This window comes from Aquarana catesbeiana, linkage group LG07, assembly GCF_042186555.1.
Source record: "Aquarana catesbeiana isolate 2022-GZ linkage group LG07, ASM4218655v1, whole genome shotgun sequence".
Classification (NCBI taxonomy): domain Eukaryota; kingdom Metazoa; phylum Chordata; class Amphibia; order Anura; family Ranidae; genus Aquarana; species Aquarana catesbeiana.
This window is the reverse complement of record NC_133330.1, coordinates 137,818,545-137,840,259: the sequence shown is the minus strand read 5'-3', so window position 1 is coordinate 137,840,259 and position 21,715 is coordinate 137,818,545. Positions and strand designations below refer to the sequence as shown.

Here is a 21,715-nt window from a genome sequence, read left to right as displayed (position 1 = left end):
TCTTATGGTCAGTAAGAATGAGAACCTGCACAGTGGTACCTTCAAGGAGATGTCTTCATTCTTTCAGGGCTAAAATGATCACCAACAGCTCTCTGTCACCAATGTCGTAATTGCACTCTGCAGGTGACAATTTCTTGGAAAAGTAGCCACACAGATGCATAGCTCTCTCAGAGTTAGGACGTTGACAGAAGGGTGCCAACTCCAGTCTCAGAAGCATTAACTTCTAGGATAAAAGGCAACATAGGATCAGGATGTGCCAACACAGGAGCAGAAACCAAGACAACCTTGAGACTTTCCAAGACCTTAATGGACTCCGGAGACCAACTCTGTGGGTTACCGTCCCTTCTGGTTATATCAGTGAGGGGCTTGACCAGAGACGAGACGTTACAAATAAACTTCTGATAATAATTGGCAAAGCCCAGGAAACGCTGCAGAGGACATAAACCCACGGGTCGGGGGCCACTGTAGGACTGTCGAAAGTTTCTCTGGGTCCATCGAAAAATCAGCTGTGGAAATTACAGGAATTTAACCTGTTCACGATGGAACTCGCACTTCTCCAGTTTACAATAGAGATTGCCATACCCCCTCGTGGCCGGGTTTACCCTTTTTCGGTCTTGGAGGATAAGGCCATGGAGGAGTATGTTGGAGACGCACTTTCTCGAGGTTTCATCCACAAATCCTCGTCTCCTGCTGGTGCTGGTTTCTTCTTTGTGAAGAAGAGCGGTGAACTGAGACCTTGTATTGATTATTGGGGTCTCAATCGTTTCACGAATAAGAATGCCTACCCGATTCCGTTGATTACAGAGTTATTTGACCGCCTCAAGTGAACAACAGTTTTCACAAAACTTGATTTGAGAGGGGCATACAATCTCATGCAGATTAAGGAGGGCGACGAGTGGAAAACTGCATTTCATACCAGAACAGGCCATTATGAGTACTTTGTAATGCCTTTTGGCCTTTGTAACACCCTGGCAGTTTTCCAGGAATTTATTAACAATGTCCTCCGAGATTTGTTGCAGTTATGTGTGGTGGTTTATCTTGATGATATCCTCATAGTTTCCAAGTCCCCGGAGAGCCACCACACAGATGTCTGTCGTGTTCTTCAGAAACTAAGAGAAAACAATCTCTATTGTAAACTGGAGAAGTGCAAGTTCCATCGTGAACAGGTTAAATTCCTGTCATTTCCACTGCTGGTTTTTCGATGGACCCAGAGAAACTTTCGACAGTCCTACAGTGGCCCCGACCCGTGGGTTTACGTCCTCTGCAGCGTTTCCTGGGCTTTGCCAATTATTATCGGAAGTTTATTTGTAACGTCTCGTCTTTGGTCAAGCCCCTGACTGATATGACCAGAAAGGACGGTAACCCACAGAGTTGCTCTCTGGAGTCCATTAAGGCCTTTGAAAGTCTTAAGGTTGCCTTTGTTTCTGCTCCTGTGTTGGCACATCCTGATCCTACGTTGCCTTTTATCCTAGAAGTTGATGCTTCTGAGACTGGAGTTGGTACCCTTCTGCCAACGTCCTAACTCTGAGAGAGCTATGCATCTGTGTGGCTACTTTTCCAAGAAATTGTCACCTGCAGACTGCAATTACGACATTGGTGACAGAGAGCTGTTGGTGATCATTTTAGCCCTGAAAGAATGGAGACATCTCCTTGAAGGTACCACTGTGCCGGTTCTCATTCTTGCTGACCATAAGAATCTCACATTCTTGTCTGAGGCTAAGCGCCTCTCTCCCAGAAGGACACGATGGGCTCTTTTCTTGTCGAGTTTTAATTACATTGTCTCATTCTTACCCGGTACTAAGAATGTAAGGGCTGACGCCTTGTCACGCCAATTTTCCTCCACTTCCAAGTTGGAATCGGTTCCAGTTCCTGTGATTCCTCCTGATCCTATTCTGGCTATGGTTCGCACCAGTTTTACTTCTCCTTTGGGTGACAAAATTCTTGCTGCTCAGGTCCATGCTCCTCCTGAGAAACCTTGTGACCGCTGCTTTGTCCCAGAGAGGCCACCCTGGGAAGAATCAACTTGTTTGGGCAATTTCCCAACAATTCTGGTGGCCTAGTCTATGGACTGATGTAACTGCCTTCGTAGCTGCCTGTTCCATATGTGTTCAGATTAAGACTCCACGACACCTTCCAGTGGGCCTCCTACAACCCATACCCAATGGAGAGAGGCCCTGGACCCACCTGTCTATATGGATTTCATTGTGGAGTTACCCAACTCCCAAAGCATGGTTTGAGGGACAGGGCATCTAGTATTATGTATATTAGTCCCATTTGTATAATTTGTGACTTCTCACTTCTTTTTCTGGAGTTGAGCTAGCTGAGGGTAAGTATCCCTCTCTTAGTTTACTTTGCTATTTCAAGACTGAATTATTATTATAATCATTTATATCTCTTTGATATTTTTTCTTTTATGATTCTTAATTTCTTGATCTTTGAACTCTAAATCATTGATGTATTGGTCATTTCATTGAGGGTTCCACCTCTGTATATTAACTTTATGTCCTCATTTTCGGCTATGTTTTTGAAGCCTATTAAATCTATTCAGTCCGTGATCGGAAGTGGTCACAAAGGGACTTCCGTTTTATTAAACCGGAAGTGCGTCTTAAACGGCACGCCGTGTGTTTACATTGTGTCCCACTGACACAAGAAAGCGCTATTGGGCATGTGCGGGCGTCTTTGAACGCCCTAGCTGGCCATGTTCTTGAAGCCTATTACATCGATGGAGTCCGTGACCGGAAGTGGTCACAAAGCGGCGCCTTCCGTCTGTTTAAACCGGAAATGCGTCATAAACGGCGCACCGTATGTTTACATTGTGTCCCACTGACACAAGGAAGCGCTACTGCGCATGTGCGGGCATCTTTGAATGCTACAGCTGTATCCAAATAAGGTAATTACTTCCTATTCATACTGTACACTTAAAAATGGTCCCACCACAGCCGCCTGGCATCTCCTCCAGATGAAGCCACGTGGGAGGTGGCGAAACTAGTAGAGGTGGATCCTGGCGGTGGACTGATCGACATGCTTTTTATCGTTTTAATAAATGTGAGTTTATTGCTAGCTGGGGTGGAGGATTTATCACAGCCGCCTGGCATCTCCTCCAGATGAAGCCACGTGGGAGGTGGCGAAACTAGTAGAGGTGGATCCTGGCGGTGGACTGATCGACATGCTTTTTATGGTTTTAATAAATGTGAGTTTATTGCTAGCTGGGATTCGGATGAGACCTATGTTGGCCATTGATGGTGTCGTTTGATTAAAGATCACAGAGGATCCCTTGAAAGGGATATTGGCACTAAGTGCAAAGGCGTGTTTGACCCCTAGGGGTCGCATAAAGGAGATGAGCGGCCATTGCTTGTGGTGGTGGGAGCACTCAGGATAAAGTTTTTGTTAGAAGAATCATCACTGTGGAGGATTTCTCATTATTAAACTTTTTTGCATTAATTTATTTTTTATATTTTTTTCACATACTGCATTATCACTGGAAAGTTTGTTCTTTGTATAATATCTATTATTGCAGTGTCATCATTTTAGTGTTATCTCATTTTTTCCATACTGTTTTTTTTGGGTCTTTCTTGCATTAGTATATTTTTTTTTCATATTCTTTATATTTGCACTATCACTGGAAAGTTGTATTTTGCTATATTATTATTGCAGCGCTGTCACACTTATATATTTTTATATTTTTTTTTGTGGGAGCACTAGTGACAGCTGCAGCAAAATTAGAATCACAATATATTTATCACAATTTTATATTTATCAAAAAACTTTGCTTATTAGCGCGCCGCTTTTAATGGGGCATTATTCCTCCCACTGACATGAATGATGGGACACTATTCTTCTTCCTTCTGACAACAACAATGGGCCACTATTCCTCCCACTGACACCAATGATGGATCGCTATTCCTCTCCCCAGTACCAACTATACCAATGATGGAGCACTATTCCTCCTACTGACCACAGGTACTATGTAATTTTTGTTACTCCCACTGACCACCAAGCCTGAAGTATTGTTTACTTCCACCTATGTGAGAGGCATGTTCTATTCTCACTGGCCACATTCTGACCCCCCTAAGTTCTGAAGGACAGTAAACTGGCTCTTTGCCAGAAAGTTTGTAGACAACTCCCCTATAACATAGAAAAATTAACACTTTTTGAGTTTAGTTCAACTTAAAGTACCAATTTAAGTTTTGTGTATTTGCCTCTTCGTCTAATGTGAGGGGAGCATTGCTTTATAGCCTAATGTGACATTTAAGCATTGCTTAGATGTGGATTTCATGGTCTTCAATGTAGGAGCTGGACAGTCTGCTACTGAGGTCTCCTGCTATAGTCTGTTGCCTACTAGGCTGAGGAGGGGGGAGATCACTGTTTGTATTGTTAATTAGAACACCTATTGTCTCTGCTAGTAAACCCTTGTGGGTTGTGTTTATACTTGTAATAATGTGCATTGTTTTAGTGAGCTTTACGTTGGCAAGTCTGACCTGGAATGAGACCTCAGAGTCATCCAGGTGGCCAATTAACATAATGGTTATAGTATTTGTCGGTTGTTGTAATTACAGTGCCTTGCAAAAGTATTCAAATCCCTTGAAATGTTCCACATTTTGTCATGTTACAACCAAAAACATACATTTATTTTATTGGGATTTTATTTGATGGACCAACACAAAGTGGCACATAATTGTGAAGTGGAAGGAAAATAATAAATGGTTTTCCAATTTTTTTTACAACAAAATATCTAAAAAGTGTGGAGTGCATTTGTATTCAGCCCCCTTTACTTCGATACCCCTAACTATAATCTAGTGGAACCAATTGCTTTCAGAAGTAACTAGAGTCCACCTGTGTGTAATTTAATCTCAGTATAAATACAGCTGTTCTATGAAGCCCTCAGAGGTTTGTTAGAGAATCTTAGTGAACAAACAGCATCATGAAGGCCAAATAACACACCAGACAGGCCAGGGATAAAGTTATGGAGAAGTTTCAAGCAGGGTTAGGTTATAAAAAAAATCTCAAGCTTTGAACATCTCATTGAGCACTGTTCAATCCATCATCCAAAAATGGAAAGAGTATGGCACACCTGCAAACCTACCAAGACATGGCCCTCCACCTAAACTGACAGGCCGGGCAAGGAGAGCATTAATCAGAGAAGCAGCCAAAAGGCCCATGGTAACTCTGGAGGAGCTGCAGAGATCCACAGCTCAGGTGGAAGAATCTGTCCACAGGACAACTAATAGTCGTGCACTCCAAGTCTAGCCTTTTATGGAAGAGTGGCAAGAATAAAGCCATTGTTGAAAGAAAGCCATAAGAATTCCTGTTTGCAGTTTTAGTTTCAAGAAGCCATGTGGAGGACACAGCAAACATGTGGAAGAATGTGCTCTGGTCAGATGAGACCAAAATTGAACTTTTTGGCCTAAAATAAAAACGCAATGTGTAGTAGAAAACTAACCCTGTACATCACCCTGAACACACCTTCCCCACCATGAAACATGGTGGCAGCACCATGTTGCGGGGATGCTTTTCTTCAGCAGGGACAGGCCAGAGTTCAAGGGAAGATGGATGGAGCCAAATACAGGGCAATCTTAGCAGTTAACCTATTAATCTGCAAAAGACTTGAGACTGGGGCAGAGGTTCACCTTCCAGCAGGACAACGACTCTAAACATACAGTCAGAGCTACATTGGAATGGTTTAGATCAAAGCATATTCATGTGTTAGAATGGCCCAGTCAAAGTCCAGACCTAAATCCTATTGAGAATCTGTGGCAAGAAAATTTTGCTCTCTAGATGTGCAAAGCTGGTAGAGACATACCCAAACATAACCAAAAAGACTTGCAGCTTTAATTGCAGCGAAAGGTGGTTCTATAAAGTATTGACTCAGGCGGGCTGAATATAAATGCATGCCATATTTTTCAGATATTTATTTGTAAATAAAATTGAAAACCATTTATAATTTTCCTTCCACTTCACAATTTTGTGCCACTTTGTGGTGGTCTTCCACATAAAATCCCAATAAAATTTACGTTTTTGGTCGTAACATGACAAAATGTGAAAAATTTCAAGGGGTGTGAATACTTTTTCAAGGCACTGTATATTCCTGTGTACAGGTTGTATTGTTAGGTTAATATTAACAGGAGGGGGATGTCCTTCTGTAGGATATAAAAGTATGTGTCTCAGTTTTCAAATAGAAGAAGTTCCAATTTAGCAGCCAAACTAGTCCTGCCTAATTCTTGGTTGCAATATGCGGCAATAATATCTGATCTCTATATTCAGACTGGAGGAAGCTGTGTACTGATGGAAGTACTCAAGCGGAGTGTGGGAAGCGGGTCCGTTACATCTAATATGGTAAATGGTATACTATCAGCGTAGGCCAAAACATGAATTTCTGCCTACAAAATATAATTCAACAATGTACATAATCAAATGTCGTATGTGATACAAATGTTGTCTTTTGTTTGCCTCTAATATGGTTATGCCTCATTTTCTAGAGAGATCACCTCAAAACTGCTCAGCAGTTCTTTCAACTCGTTGGTGGCTCAGCCAGTGAATGTGGTAAGTCAAAAAAATTGTTCTATAATCTATCACTAGGTTCATGTTTTTTAGTTCTAGGTATTCATGTACACATGGACATGTATATTTGCATGCCATATAAGCAGTTTTTTACAATTCAAGAAGTTGTTATATATATTCTAATATATGTGAAAGTATAGCTCCAAAAATTATTTAAACCCTGAAAGTAATCATAAGTATGAATAATTCATATAGCATTGATATGCAGAGTAATCAGTGTAAATAATTCATACAGCAATAGTATGGAAAAAAATCCACACTGAAAGTGACAAAGCAACTAAAGTGTCCAAATATTGAAAAAGATATACATAAGTGCAAATAGTCCGTAATAAAGTTAAATGGGGTATCAAAAACGATCCAAATATATACAGTATATGGAAAAAACATAAATGTGAGTCTGCCAATCTTGTGATCTTGGAAGGGTATGACAAAAATGGTGTCCAAGTGATTAAACCGCCAGCGGCTGCCTAAGTGAGTGATTTTACTCAAGATTACTTAAGATTTTACTTAAGATTTTCACAATAATCTACAGTTAGGGGCCCATTTATAACACAGCAGTATGGCCGAACTGCATCGCAAGTGTTTTGTTTGGTGGGTTGTTGCAATATGGTGGGTGTTTGGTCTCACTAGTCTTGCAAATTGCTCTCCTACTATCTTCTGAGGGGGGATAGTGGAATGAGAGGCAGAGGGATGGTGGGATGAGAGGCAGAGGGATGGTGGGATGAGAGGCAGAGGGATGGTGGGATGAGAGGCAGAGGGATGGTGGGATGAGAGGCAGAGAGATGGTGGGATCAGAAGCCAGAGAGATGTTGGGATCAGGGGCAGAGGGATGGATGGGATCAGAGGCAGAGGGATGGTGGGATCAGAGGCAGAGGGATGGTGGGGATCAGAGGCAGAGGGATGGTGGGATTAGAGGCAGAGGGATGGTGGGATTAGGGGCAGAGGGATGGTGGGGATTAGGGGCAGAGGGATGGTGGGGATTAGGGGCAGAGGGATGGTGGGGATCAGGGGCAGAGGGATGGTGGGGATCAGGGGCAGAGGGATGGTGGGGATCAGGGGCAGAGGGATGGTGGGGATCAGGGGCAGAAGGATGGTGGGGATCAGGGGCAGAGGGATGGTGGGATCAGGCAGAGGGATGGTGGTAGTGGAGGGATAGGATCAGTGACACTGGCACTCACCAGCTCTGTGTCAGTCATTTCCCCCTCCTCCATGCTGCTCAGTGTGTTTTCTCCTTCCGGTGCCTCCAGTGAAGCCTCTCCTGATGTCGGGTCTCCTTGAGCTCCTCCCCCTGCACCGTACTGGCTGTCAGCTTATCAGCTGACTTTCTGCTTCAGTCAAGGGGAGGGGGCTTTATCCACCATGCAGGCTCTACCTCTGTGTTTTTCCCGGAGAGGCAGAGCACTGCACAGAGAGACGGATGACATCAGAGATCGATGCTGAGATTATAATCAACACCCCTAGTAACCACGGTCTTGCGTAAATACCACCTAGCGGTAATAGGCCTTCAAGAGACACATCTCACGCAAGAGACCCTTAGCTGTTTAACCGCTCAACGTCGTATTACGTTGTGGACTTTGAGCGGTGATATCTGAATGATGCCTGCAGCTACAGCCATCATTCAGATATTTTATTTTACAGCTTGCTCCGGTTTCTAGAAGAAATTGAGTCGATAAATGGTGAATAAAGCACCCCACAACTATCCAATTCTCAAGCTATTCTAAAACACACGGGTCCCTGTCCCACATAGATCTCTGCCTTGGCTCAGCCCAATCGATTGGTTTGGTAGCTAAGATACAATATTTACCTAGAGGGGTATCCAATCACTCGCCCTTGATATCCTGGATTACAGCTAGACCTCGGATTAATTTTACCTAAAGATTCACTGCACAGAGAGACGGATGACATCAGAGATCGATGCTGAGATTATAATCAACACCCCTAGTAACCACGGTCTTGCGTAAATACCGCCTAGCGGTAATAGGCCTTCAAGAGTCACATCTCACGCAAGAGACCCTTAGCTGTTTAACCGCTCAACGTCATATTATGTTGTGGACTTTGAGCGGTGATATCTGAATGATGCCTGCAGCTACAGCCATCATTCAGATATTTTATTTTACAGCCGGCGATTCCCTTCACCATAGGAACAATCATAGTGACTGTTCAGCCGCATGATCGTTTTTACAGGCGTTGCCCCCCCCCCACTCTCTGGAGCTTCTTCCAACTCGCCCCTGCGATCGGCGAACCGGAGAAGGAACCAACCGGCGCCAGATGATGAACATGGAGATTGACCGCCAGATAGTCCCCGAAGTCTCTCTGATCGTTCGGATGCCAGGCGCGATGTTATGATGTCACGCCCGGCCTCTGCATTTGAAAAAAATGCCACTGCCTCAGCAGGAAAGCCAGGATCTTTTTTTTTTTTCATTTCAGGCTTCCTAGCCTAGAGGTGAGATCTGGGGACTTACTGACTCCAGATCTCACTGTAAAGAGGACCTGTCATGCAATATTCCTATTACAAGGGTTACAATGTTTACATTCCTTGTAATAGGAATAAAAGTGATCAAAAAAATGTAAAAAGAAAGCATTAAACTAGAAAAATAAAAGTAAATTTAACAATAAAAGAAAAAATTTAAAGCACCCCTGTCCCTGCGTGCTCACTCGCAGAAGCGACTGCATATGGAAGTTGCGCCCACATATGTAAACGGCGTTCAAACCACACATGTGAGGTATCACCGTGAACAATAGTGCGAGAGCAATAATTCTAGCCCAAGACCTCCTCTGTAACTCAAAAAATTTAACCTGTAAACAATTTTAATAGCCTATGGGGATTTTTAAGTACGAAAGTTTGACGCCATTCCATGAGCGTGTGCAATTTTGAAGCGTGACATGTTAGGTATCTATTTACTCGGCGTAACATCATCTTTCACATTATGCAAAAAAATTGGGCTAACTTTACTGTTTTGGGGTTTTTTTAATGCACGAAACAGTTTTTCTTTTTTTCCAAAAAAAGCGTTTGAAATATTTCTGCGCTAATACAGTGCAAGATAAAAAGTTGCAACAAGTGCCATTTTATTCCCTATGATCTCTGCTAAAAAAAAAATCTATAATGTTTGGGGGTTCTGTGTAATTTTCTTGCAAAAAAAAAATATGATTTTTACATGTAGGAGAGAAATGTCATAATTGACCTGTGGCAAGTGGTTAAAGTACTCATTGGCACAAAGGATATACCACTCCCCACAAACTTCATACTCCAGAGGGGTATGTGATCTCATTCATAGATCTTTGGACTTCCATTAACTAGTGGTAATATTTGACCCCGAAGGGCAATACGTATTTTTATACTGCAAATTGTTTACTTTAACCTGTATCATTGCTGTGCTCTATATACCTCCACCCTTGTCTTCATCAGTACTGCAGGATCATGCTAGATAAGCCTGTTTGTCTTGGGGGACTTTAATAATGTCCTGAACCCTGTCTTAGATAGGCATCCCCCCCTAAACTTAGGTCCTCTATATAGAGGCACTCGCTTGCTCTGGTTTCTAGAGGAAATTGAGTCGATAAATGGTGAATAAAGCACCCCACAACTATCCAATTTTCAAGCTATTCTAAAACACACGGGTCCCTGTCCCACATAGATCTCTGCCTTGGCTCAGCCCAATCGATTGGTTTGGTAGCTAAGATACAATATTTACCTAGAGGGGTATCCAATCACTCGCCCTTGATATCCTGGATTACAGCTAGACCTCGGATTAATTTTACCTAAAGATTCATGGTGTCTTTTGGTTGAGATCATTACCTAAAAGTACCAGCATTGAACATAGTATATTCAGATTTTTTTGAAGATAATGCCCTCTATGCAGATAATTCTTAAGTGGGACTCCTTTAAATGTTATCTTCGTGGAGTTTTTATATCTGCAGTTAATGCGATCAAAACCAAATCTAAAAACCATCAAAGGCTTTTTACTCAACACATTCAGGAGTGGGAGAGAGTGTATATATCGCAAACCCACAAATGAGTCTAGATCAGCTTGGCTGGCCACACAGGACACCTTGACGCAACTGATTAACTCTAAAGTTGAAAAAAATAGATTTTTCTCTAAAGATACAAAAGGGGGGGATTTTGGGACTTTGAATGAAGCACATATGCTATGTCCCTCCATCCCGGGTTCATGAATATAGAAAAAAGGAATTCGGGACTTTAAATGAGATTAAGGACATTATGGAGGAGATTAATGGAAAGACGTATTTAATGACATGTAAAGATGTAAAATTCATAAAATAGTACAAAAAAATGGTGGCAAGTGTGTATAACACATCTACATGTTCACAAAAAAAGTCAAGGATATATAAATGCATATCAACTTGGTAACACATGATATAAAATGTTCATAAATAAATTATGTAAATTCATATAGGTACAATCATCATAAGGCAACACATTGCAATAAAGGTAAGCAATATGGAATAGTATAAACATGATTGATGTAAACAATGAACTGAGATAAATACTGGTGCAGGCATGTATCTGTATCCTATAGTGTCCGACGCATTTCATGTGTAAAAACTCATCAGGGGCAGAAGTTCAAAAGTATCTATGAAAGATAAATTGATTAAACTTATGTGGTAATAAACACAAAAGGAAAGGGGAGTTATGCCGATCCTGAATACTTACAGGTAATTCAATAAAATTTAGTATGGTGAAGTATGGTGAGTGGGGGCCAGGGCCAGAAAGGTAGTCAATCCCGGGAGCTGAGGCAATTTGAGGTCGCATGGCAGCAGGGCGCACACACAGAGCCCCCCATGACACAGGTAGCCAGTCTCGTCAATAGATCCAAATAGTGGGTGAATGGTGACTATCAAAGAGTCTGAAAATAAATAAAGTATCACTATGCTGCAAAGGATGATACAAAAGTGAGGTAAAAGTGACCAAGTAGAAAAAATTCTTGGAAAAACAGTGCAGATGGTGATGAGTGAACAGATACCAGTTCAGAGGTAAGGATGTGAAGGAAATGTGCAAAGACCTCAGAAACAGTCCCACGTCACCAAGACAAGTTGGGAAGAAAAAGGGAAAGAGAAGTGGTTAAGTAGCCAAAACGTACAAGGTGACAGCATCTTTACCTAATTCTGTAAACCGAACGCAAGTGCACCTGTGCCATAAAGCTTCTTGAGGTGTGTGGCGAAAGACTGTGTGCTGGGAGGCGTCATACATACGCCCCACACGCACGCTGGCTAATGCCAGTGCTACGTCAGCACGTAGTATGTGGGGAGGGGCCCCGACTCTGGCAGTAAGCACCGCCCACAAACGAGGCACCCGACCACATCGGCTGGATGTAAAACTCACGCCTCATGCAGAATGGCATCCCATGTGAGGTACGGTAACGTAGCGCCAATGCGATGTGGGCGCCCGCCCTCCCCCCAAAGCAACCAACAGCCCCATCCAGGGTGGCAGGGAGGGGGTGAAAAAATGGGAGGACACACTAAGTGCATTGCAGCTCCCGGGCAGGAGACAACAAAACTGCCCAGATAGTGGGGCGACCTAGACTCACAAATGTATTAGTGATAGAGTGCAACAGGTACCGCCTGGTAAACTTGGACATATTGGTAATGTCCCAAGTGATAAAGCTGCAGATGTGGTGCATGGCCACATCCGAGCCTGTAAAACCTCACACACGGCCGGCAGGGGAACACTGCCAAACCAGTCAAGTAGCCTCCATCCCTGTTATGCGATACAAAAGGGGGGAATTTTGGGACTTTGAATGAAGTACATATTCTATGTGCCTCCATTCCAGGTTCATGAATATAGAAAAAGGAATTTGGGACTTTAAATGAGACTAAGGACCTTATGGAGGAGATTAATGGAAAAACGTATTTAATGACATGTAGAGTTGTAAAATTCATAAAATAGTACAAAAAATATATGGCAAGTGGGTATAACACATACATCATGTACAAAAAAAGTCAAGGATATATAAATGCATATCAACTTGGTAACACACAATATAAAATGTTCATAAATAAATTATGTAAATTCATATAGGTACAATCATAAGGCAACACATTGCAATAAAGGTAAGTAATATGGAATAGTATAAACATGATGGATGTAAACGATGAACTGAGATAAATACTGGTGCTGGCATGTATCTGCATCCTATAGTGTCAGACGCGTTTCATGTGTAAACACTCATCAGGGGAAGAAGTTCAAAAGTATCTATGAAAGATAAATTGATTAAACTCATGTGGTACTAAACATAACAGGAAAGGGCAGTTATGTCGATCCTGAATACTTACAGGTAATTCAATAAAATTTAGTATGGTAAAGTATGGTGAGTGGGGGCCAGGGCCAGAAAGGTAGTCACTCCCGGGAGCTGAGGCAATTTTATTTTATTGAATTACCTGTAAGTATTCAGGATCAGCATAACTGCCCTTTCCTGTTATGTTTAGTACCACATGAGGTTAATCAATCTATCTTTCATAGATACTTTTGAACTTCTTCCCCTGATGAGTGTTTACACATGAAACGCGTCGGTCACTATAGGATGCAGATACATGCCTGCACCATTATTTATCTCAGTTCATCGTTTACATCAATCATGTTTATACTATTCCATATTACTTACCTTTATTGCAATGTGTCGCCTTATGATGATTGTACCTATATGAATTTACATAATTTATTTATGAACATTTTATATCGTGTGTTACCAAGTTGATATGCACTTATATATCCTTGACGTTTTTTTTTTTTGTACCTGTAGATGTATGTGTTATACACACTTGCCATCAATTTTTTGTACTATTTTATGAATTTTACATCGTTACATGTCATTAAATACGTTTTTCCATTAATCTCCTCCATAATGTCCTTAGTCTCATTTAAAGTCCCAAATTCCTTTTTTCTAGATTTTTCTCTAAAGTAACCTTTTATGAGGAGGGGGAACAAACTGATCGCCTGCTTGCCAAAATAGTGAATGTCCACGCAGCAGCTGCGGTGATTGGTGCCCTAAAACTTCCTAATGGGGTCCTTGCCAACTCCCTAGAAACTGTTCTGGTGGGAATTAGTGAGATTTTTTCAGACCTATATGCTTCTAAGGTGTCTTACACCCCAGAGGCCTTATTGAGCTATTTGCAATCTATTACTTTGGAAAAAGTTATGTGCAGCACTAATAAATGTGATGCGTCTATCATAAACAGTGTTAAACATGTAATGACACATGGTATCAAACTGAATATATAGAAAAAATATAACAAGGTCAAGAAAAAATGTCCAGTGCATCCATATGTGAAAAACAAATGTTCTTTGAGGTTTTCAAGGAAGAAAGGGAGATTGAATCCCAATGCAAACAGCAGAGATCATATGGATGGAGGAATCCACCACCAATTATGAAAAGGCTTACCGGAGCGAGTGGACTCAATAAGGCTTATATCCCATGAGTCAACTAAGCAGGATGTGTAATCACACCATTGGAGGAGCTTCCACACTGCTAGTGCCGGCCACAATGGGAGATGATCCCTGGGTCCTTGATGTAACTTGGTCTCGTGATGGTTAGATGGACTCAGCAAGTAGCAGACCAAAGGCATACACTATATCCTGATGGCACTCAGAAGATATATCCAAGAGAAACCGAGAAAATCCACATAGTGTAAATCCGTAGATAAAAATTTATTGTTAAAAGGTCAAGAACACTCACATGTCCATGGATAAAAAAGCGCTTAAAATACAATCAGCATAACACAATGGCACCAACAGAGCTCGTACCAATGTGTTTCGTCTGAATATACGCCATCTGGGGTATGAGCCTGTCTTGGTCCTTGCGTTTAAAAAGAAAATATGACCCCCAAATGAAGTACCAACCTGTGACACAACGTGCATTGTTTGTATGTAATCTAAATGTTTACTTCCTGGATAAGAAAATGGCACGGATGCGTAAGGGTCACACCTCGTTCTTATGGCAGCGGGGCTGGCCACTACGTCCATAGTAATATCAGTTAATAATATCAAAGGCGTGAACGTTTTCGGGCCAAACCTTGTTCCTAAAAGAACGGGCTGGCATCAGCATCCGCTGTGTCATCAGTCCATTTCCTCCGGAAACAAAAAATATAAAGCCAAGCTTCAATTTGAAGAAATGGCAGAAAAAGAAGTGGATAAAACTTATAATAATGTAAACAATGCACTGAAACAATTGTTTAAATAAAAATTGGTGTGTAAAATAAATAATAATAGCTAAATACATATCCACGGCTGGTAATTCATATCAGGTCCTGATGACCAATAATATAAATATAACATAAAATTAAAACAAATAAAATAACATAAATAAATCAATAGTGTCTTTAAATGTTGTTAACCTCACTGCGTTATGTATATGTGTATATATATATATATATATATATATATATAATGTGTATAGTGCCTGGATTATTTTATGTTGTTAAGGGGCACTACTTATCATGCTTGATTAATAAAGGCATTAATGTCCCACTCCACGTAAGCGACATTGATTTGGTCACTTCACGCATTGGACGTTACATTAATTTTTATTTGCAGCCACTAGTCAAATGCCTTCTTTTCCTAAGGAATACTAAGGATACAATCAAACTCCTAGAGAGTATTAACATACAAGGTGATCATATACTGGCCACTGCTGATGTGACCTCTCTTTACACCTGTATACCTCATCAGTTGAGCATCGAAGCGATTCAACATTATTTGAGCCATGACAATTCTCTGTCCAGAGCCCAATGCAATTTTATTATTGCGTTATTAGAGTTTGCCACTAAACATAACTACTTTTGGTATGATAACCGATAACGGGAAGGTGTGACCATGGGGGCAATGTTTGCCCCCAGCCTTGCCAATTTGTTTATGGCTAAATGGGAGGAGGATTTCGTCTATGCCCAGAACAGATCCCAACATTTTCTTTGGGCAAGATATAGAGACGACATCCTCCTCCTGTGGGATGGTAGCCCTGAGTCCTTGGATCAGTTTTTTTTACTTCATTGAATATAAATGATCATGGTATCTCATTGACATATGAATCTAGCCATACCAAAATTCATTTTTTGGATCTAGAGATTGAAATCTCTGAACATCAATTTAACTTTAAAACTTACTTCAAACGGACTGATCTCAATGGTTTCATTTCAATCGACAATTGTCACCATATGGCACCATCAGTTCCTCGCAGCCAATTCTTACGTTTACAATGCAATTGTACCGATACTGAAAATTTTAAACAACAAGCCGTAGTTTAAAGACAGCGGTTTCTTGATAAAGGGTATGATCAGGGGGAAGTTGGTTTAGAACTCCAGAAAACTCAGGAAGTAGATAGGAAGTCCCTATTGGCTGACAAACCCCGCCCAGCCAATGATAATTCCTTTTAAATGGTCCATGTTCACTTCTTTTTCTATTCAACATAGACAAATTTAAAACATCATTAATAAACACAAGCGTTTTCCCCGCACCAGGTTGTATCCAAACCAGGTATAAACTGAATGTTGCTCTCCAGAGTTGAAAAGCCCCAGGTACTGGCTAATGCTAATCCATGTTGTGAGGGAAGAAAAAAGTCCGGACAACCGCACACCAGGAGAATATAATCCAACAAAATTTCTTTATTGTAAAATCAGGAACAAATCATGTACAAAGCACCATGGATAGAATGTACAGATAATCAGCTAACGCATTTCACGCTCTGCGGAGTGCTTACTCATAGCTAACAATAATAAAAATGAAACCACATATATACCATTTATCATGAATCATGTGACCAAGTGGTAAATCTAAAATGCAGAACAGCTGAGATCTGATTGTGAAGGGTGTGAACATTGGTCAGTGGTTGATGAGCACAGGGGTGAAAATCCCTGTGAGTGCAGGGTGTATATGTGTAAGCAGCGGCAAAATGTAGAAAAAAGGAATCAATTATATAAAATGCTATATAAGCATGTAAGACACATAAAGTACATATGAAGAATGATAAAAGTGAAGAAAGGGGCTATATTTGGATTAACGCGAAAAATAAATGATGAAAAGTGAATGAAAAGATTGAGAAATCTTAATGGGTAGTGAATGCTGGTGTAAAAATAAAAATAGATATAAATTACACCAGAAAAGAAAAAAGGAACAATGCGTGTGAAGTGTGTTTGGGGGGTGAAGGAAAAAGAAAAATATGGGATTTCTGTGTATGCAAACAATATCGCAATAACGTGATATTGATGCTGTGTATGGATATTGTGAAACCAAAAAAGAAGAAATTATTATATGTGTATGTATATATATATATATATATATATATATATATATATATATATATATAACAGTGGTTTTCTGATAGTAAAAATGTGATGTGATATTGTGGAAAGTGGAAGTCCCATAAGGAATGTTTGCTTAATGTGTCAAAAGACCATGAATATGTGTGTGTTTCATGTGTGTGAATGAACTCTATGACCAGGATGTATGTGAATATAATAAACATGTGTTTTAATTCTGTTTATAAAATACATGGTCATATAGAAAAAGGGGGGAGGGGGAAAAAACACATACATATATCAGAATTAAATACATTTGTGTCCACATGTGAATTATTCTGGTGCGTAACATCAATTTTCTGTAAATTGTGAAAATGAAGCACCTTTCCTTGAGAAATTAAAAAGGAGGGGGAAACCTTCGTCAAATGTGAAGACATATATTAGTACCGTAAATAACATAAATACTATCATGATAAAAATTATTATAGTGAGCATGAAAACCATGCTTATAACAAAAACAACTCCATATTTTTCAGTGTGTACATAAAAAAACCTATAAACTAGGCACTTACATGCACAAACCAATGTTTATATATTCGTGTATCTGTGTGTGCACAGGTAAAGGTTGCAATTAACATGAGAAAAACTTTCCATGCCAATAACCTTGTGCGCACGCATTCACACAGAGACCATGCTTGTTAGGACTCTAATTTTCTAGAAAGGGTGAAAAAAAATTTTACTATAAAAATTACGTGTACATATACTGATTAAGATAAAAAAAACATACAGAAAAATGTATATTTGTCCTAAACCTGAATCAACAAATCATGGGAATACTAAAGAATATTTATTTGTTAATTACATTAGTCTTGTTTAAAACTTGGATTCCCAGAGATCAGGATAAAAGGAAGAACTCTCACGAAATGACTTATCTTTTTGAAGAGAAAAGAGTAATGGACATATTTATGTGAAAGCCTCGAGAGGTGTTAATCAAAATAATTACCGGATGTATTGAGTTAAACCCTGCCGAGTATTAAGGTTGTCTAGGTATTCAAATATATCAAAATATATTAAGTAGTATTTTAACAAAAACTTGACAACCCCAACAAACGATTATGTGACTGGATGAGACTATGTCGGTGCTAGTGGAGAATATAGTAAAACTTCGCTGTAAGCATAGCGGCATATGAATGGTTTTAAAAGGGATACCATTTCTCCACAAAGCTGTGAGTGAATATCGCTGTGTCAGTGGTCTCTTAGCGGTCAGTAAATGTGTTGCCTTGGTTACGATTTGTATCTGGCCTTTAATCCAGGTATGGAAAAACATCAGAGGGCTTTAAGATGTTACAAACATTGTGTCACTATTTTGGAAGATAACAAGATGTCTAAATAAATACCATCAATCAATAAACGCAAAATATATTAAGTAGTATTTAAACATAAACTTGACAACCCCAACAAACGATTAAGTGACTGGATGAGACTATGTCGGTGCTGGTGGAGAATATAGTGAAACTTCGCTGTAAGCATAGCATCATATGAATGATTTTAAAAGGGATACCATTTCTCCACAAAGCTGTGAGTGAATATCGCCATGTCAATGGTCTCTTAGCGATCAGTAAATGTGTTGCCTTGATTACTATTCATATCTAGCCTTTAATCCAGGTGTGGAAAAACATCAGAGGGCTTTAAGATGTTACAAACATTGTGTCTCTATTTTGGAAGATAACAAGATGTCTAAGTAAATACCATCGATCAATAAACGCAATAAAGCTTTATGCAAAAGCATGCAGCTAAAAATGTAGCTAAAATAATTCAGTGAAAATGTAACTAGATGGCTATGTCTATGAGTAAGGCGATCCATGGTTACACTAAGGAATGAAGAGTGTGACAGACCTCATAGAGCTGAGCGAAAATCCATATCATATCATATGTGTCAAGCTATGTAAAAAATATAGTAACCATTAAACAAGGGTATTACTGTGTCTATGTGTGTAGCCAACTATGAAAGTTGTATGTAGCTACAAAAAGGCTCTGAACTGACCATAGCCACACAACAAAAATAGGGATAGATTTAAAAATAGAAATAGATCGTGGTGTCACCACGTCCATAGACACCGTGGGCTATAAGAATGAGTGAAGCCGAGGTGTTTGCTCAGCATTTTCATATGCGTTTCAGTTAGCCCTATTACTGAGTTAGATGGTCTGTGTGTCTTTATTTTTTCAAAAATTAAAAATTAAAAATCTACTAGACCTAATATAAAGGTCAATTTACAAAAATCTAAACATAAATAATATTATTTATAATAATATGAAGTAGAGGAAAAAGTGAAACTAGAGGATAAACGTGTGTGTAAAAGCGGACTCAAAGTGAATATGGATCGCTGTGTCGCCACATCTATGGACATTGCGGTCTGTGAGATCAGGTATATAGAGCCAAGATATTTACTCAGCTTTCGGTGTAAGTTTTACCCTATTGATCATATCGCTGAACTAAATAGTCTGTGTGTCTTCATTTATTTATTAAGGAGTAGGGGGTTCACTGAGCTTTGTATGGAAAGCATAAACATAAATGGTATTGTTTTTAATCATGTTTAATTATATTATGCTTTGAATTTACTTGTTGCTGTTATATTGTGGATGTAAAGATAACTTGACCAATAGTTATGGCTACAGTAACGAGTAAATATTTGGGACCGATGAGAGTGTATATTGTCATTACCATGAGAGGTCTTTAAAAGGGAAAATTAAGCTAAATAATGAGTATAGAGACTATATAATCACAAACCAGAATAAGTAAACCAAGTGTTAATCATAGTAATAAGAAACATCCCATTCGAAGTTTAAGCCAAAAGGAATTCTAGTATTTAAAGAAAAAATCCAAAAAACTTCACATTTGCATAAAAGATGGAACTTATCTCCTCCTCTAATAGGCATAACTATTTTTTCTACTCCTTGAATAAACAAGCTGGAGACATCTTTTTGGTGTACGAAAATCCAGTGCTTGGCCACATTTGTTAATTTATCTTTTGCTATGTCATATAAATGGTCATGTAATCGATCTTTTAGACGCCGTGTAGTGCGGCCAACATACTGGATTTGACATATGCCACAAGTGATGACGTACACCAAAAACTGTGTGTTGCAGTTAATGAAAGAGGGGACTTTAAACATTTTGCCATTTGTACAAGAATGTATATTTCTCTCTACTTTGATGTGACGACAGTAATTACAACACCTTTTTCCACATCGGTACTTCCCCGTTAAATTCAACCAATTAGTTTTATCTTGTTTCCTTGGGAATAAACTCGGTGATAGGGAATTTCCTAGAGTGGGTGCCCTCCAGGAGACCACTTTAATGCCCTTGGACAGGACCTTACTGTAAACTGGGTCATTGTGTAAGATAGGGAGATATCTGTTTATGATATTCTTTATCTTGTTAAATTCTGAGCTAAAGGGTATAGAAAAAATTGGGACACCCACTGGAATTTTGCTGGAGGGTTCCTTTTTATTTCTTTTTTTGTGTGCTCTCTTCTAAAAGAACATGTCTAGAGATTTTACTGACAGTATTGAGAGATTTTGTAATTAGGGATTCTGGGTACCCACGGTCTTTGAAGCGTTGTGCCATGTCTTGAGATTCTGCGTGAAAACTTTCAGGTGTACCGCACAAACGTTTTAGCCTCAAAAATTGGCCGTATGGTACCCCTCTGATGGTGTATTTAGGGTGTGCAGAATCAGCTCTAAGGATGGTGTTTCCCGCTGTGGGCTTTCTGAAAAGACTAGTGTGAATCGCATCTTCCATCCCTGTTAATCTTACATCAAGAAACACTATACTGTTGGTTTCCAGAGTTCCCGTGAATTTTAGATTGAGATCATTGTCATTAAAATAGGAAAGCCAAACATTGATGTCAGCATTGGCATCAGATGTGATGAATAAAGGATCATCAATGAAACGACAGAAGAATACTGTGTCTAGTCAGCGGGGGCTATTACATCCAAAGATGTGAGACCTCTCCCACCAACCCATAAAAAGGTTGGCCAGTGAGGGCGAAAATTTCGCTCCCATGGAGGCCCCGCATTTCTGGAGGTAATAGCCCCCGTCAAACATAAAGAAGTTATGGGTCAGGAGGTATTCCAAAGCTTGTAAAATGAAATCTTGTAATACTAAAGAAAACCTCCCAGATCTTTTCAAAAACCAAGCAACCGCTTGAAGACCCAAATGGTGCGGGATGCTAGAATACAAGCTAGTGACATTGCAAGTGATCCATCTGTAGTTGTCTTTCCACTTAAAACCTTGGAGTTTACCTAAGAGCTGTTTAGTGTCTCTCAAATAGCCTGGTAAATCAATGGTTAAAGGTTGTAACTGAGAATCTACCCATTCTCCCAATTTTTCGTTTAATGAGCCTATGCCAGCTAGAATTGGTCTGCCTGTGAGGGGGTTGAGACCTTTATGAACTGATCTCTGGGAATCCAAGTTTTAAACAAGACTAATGTAATTAACAAATAAATATTCTTTAGTATTCCCATGATTTGTTGATTCAGGTTTAGGACAAATATACATTTTTCTATATGGTTTTTTTATCCTAATCAGTATATGTACACATAATTTTTATAATAAAAGTTTTTTTCACCATTTATAGAAAATTAGAGTCCTAACAAGCACGGTCTCTGTGTGAATGCGTGCGCACAAGGTTATTGGCATGGAAAGTTTTTCTCCCGTTAATTGCGATCTTTACCTGTGCACACACAGATACACAAATATATAAACATTGGTTTGTGCATGTAAGTGCCTAGTTTATAGGTTTTTTATGTACACACTGAAAAATATGGAGTTGTTTTTGTTATAAGCATGGTTTTCATGCTCACTATAATAATTTTTATCATGATAGTATTTATAATATGTTATTTACGGTAC

The 21,715-nt window shown here is 39.7% G+C and overlaps 1 protein-coding gene across 6 annotated transcripts in view; it reads left to right on the top strand.

The window, feature by feature from the left end:
• The window catches only part of IFT56 (intraflagellar transport 56), a 1,103,321-nt gene that overhangs the window by 768,839 nt on the left and 312,767 nt on the right, over positions 1–21,715 (top strand). For all 6 annotated transcript variants that reach the window (XR_012235287.1, XM_073592705.1, XM_073592704.1 and 3 more), the window contains one exon: positions 6,477–6,540. Coding sequence is in view for 5 of the 6 variants with exons in the window: in XM_073592705.1 (XP_073448806.1) it covers positions 6,477–6,540 (64 nt within the window). In the remaining variant the exon portion in view is untranslated. The remainder of the gene's footprint in view (positions 1–6,476; positions 6,541–21,715) is intronic.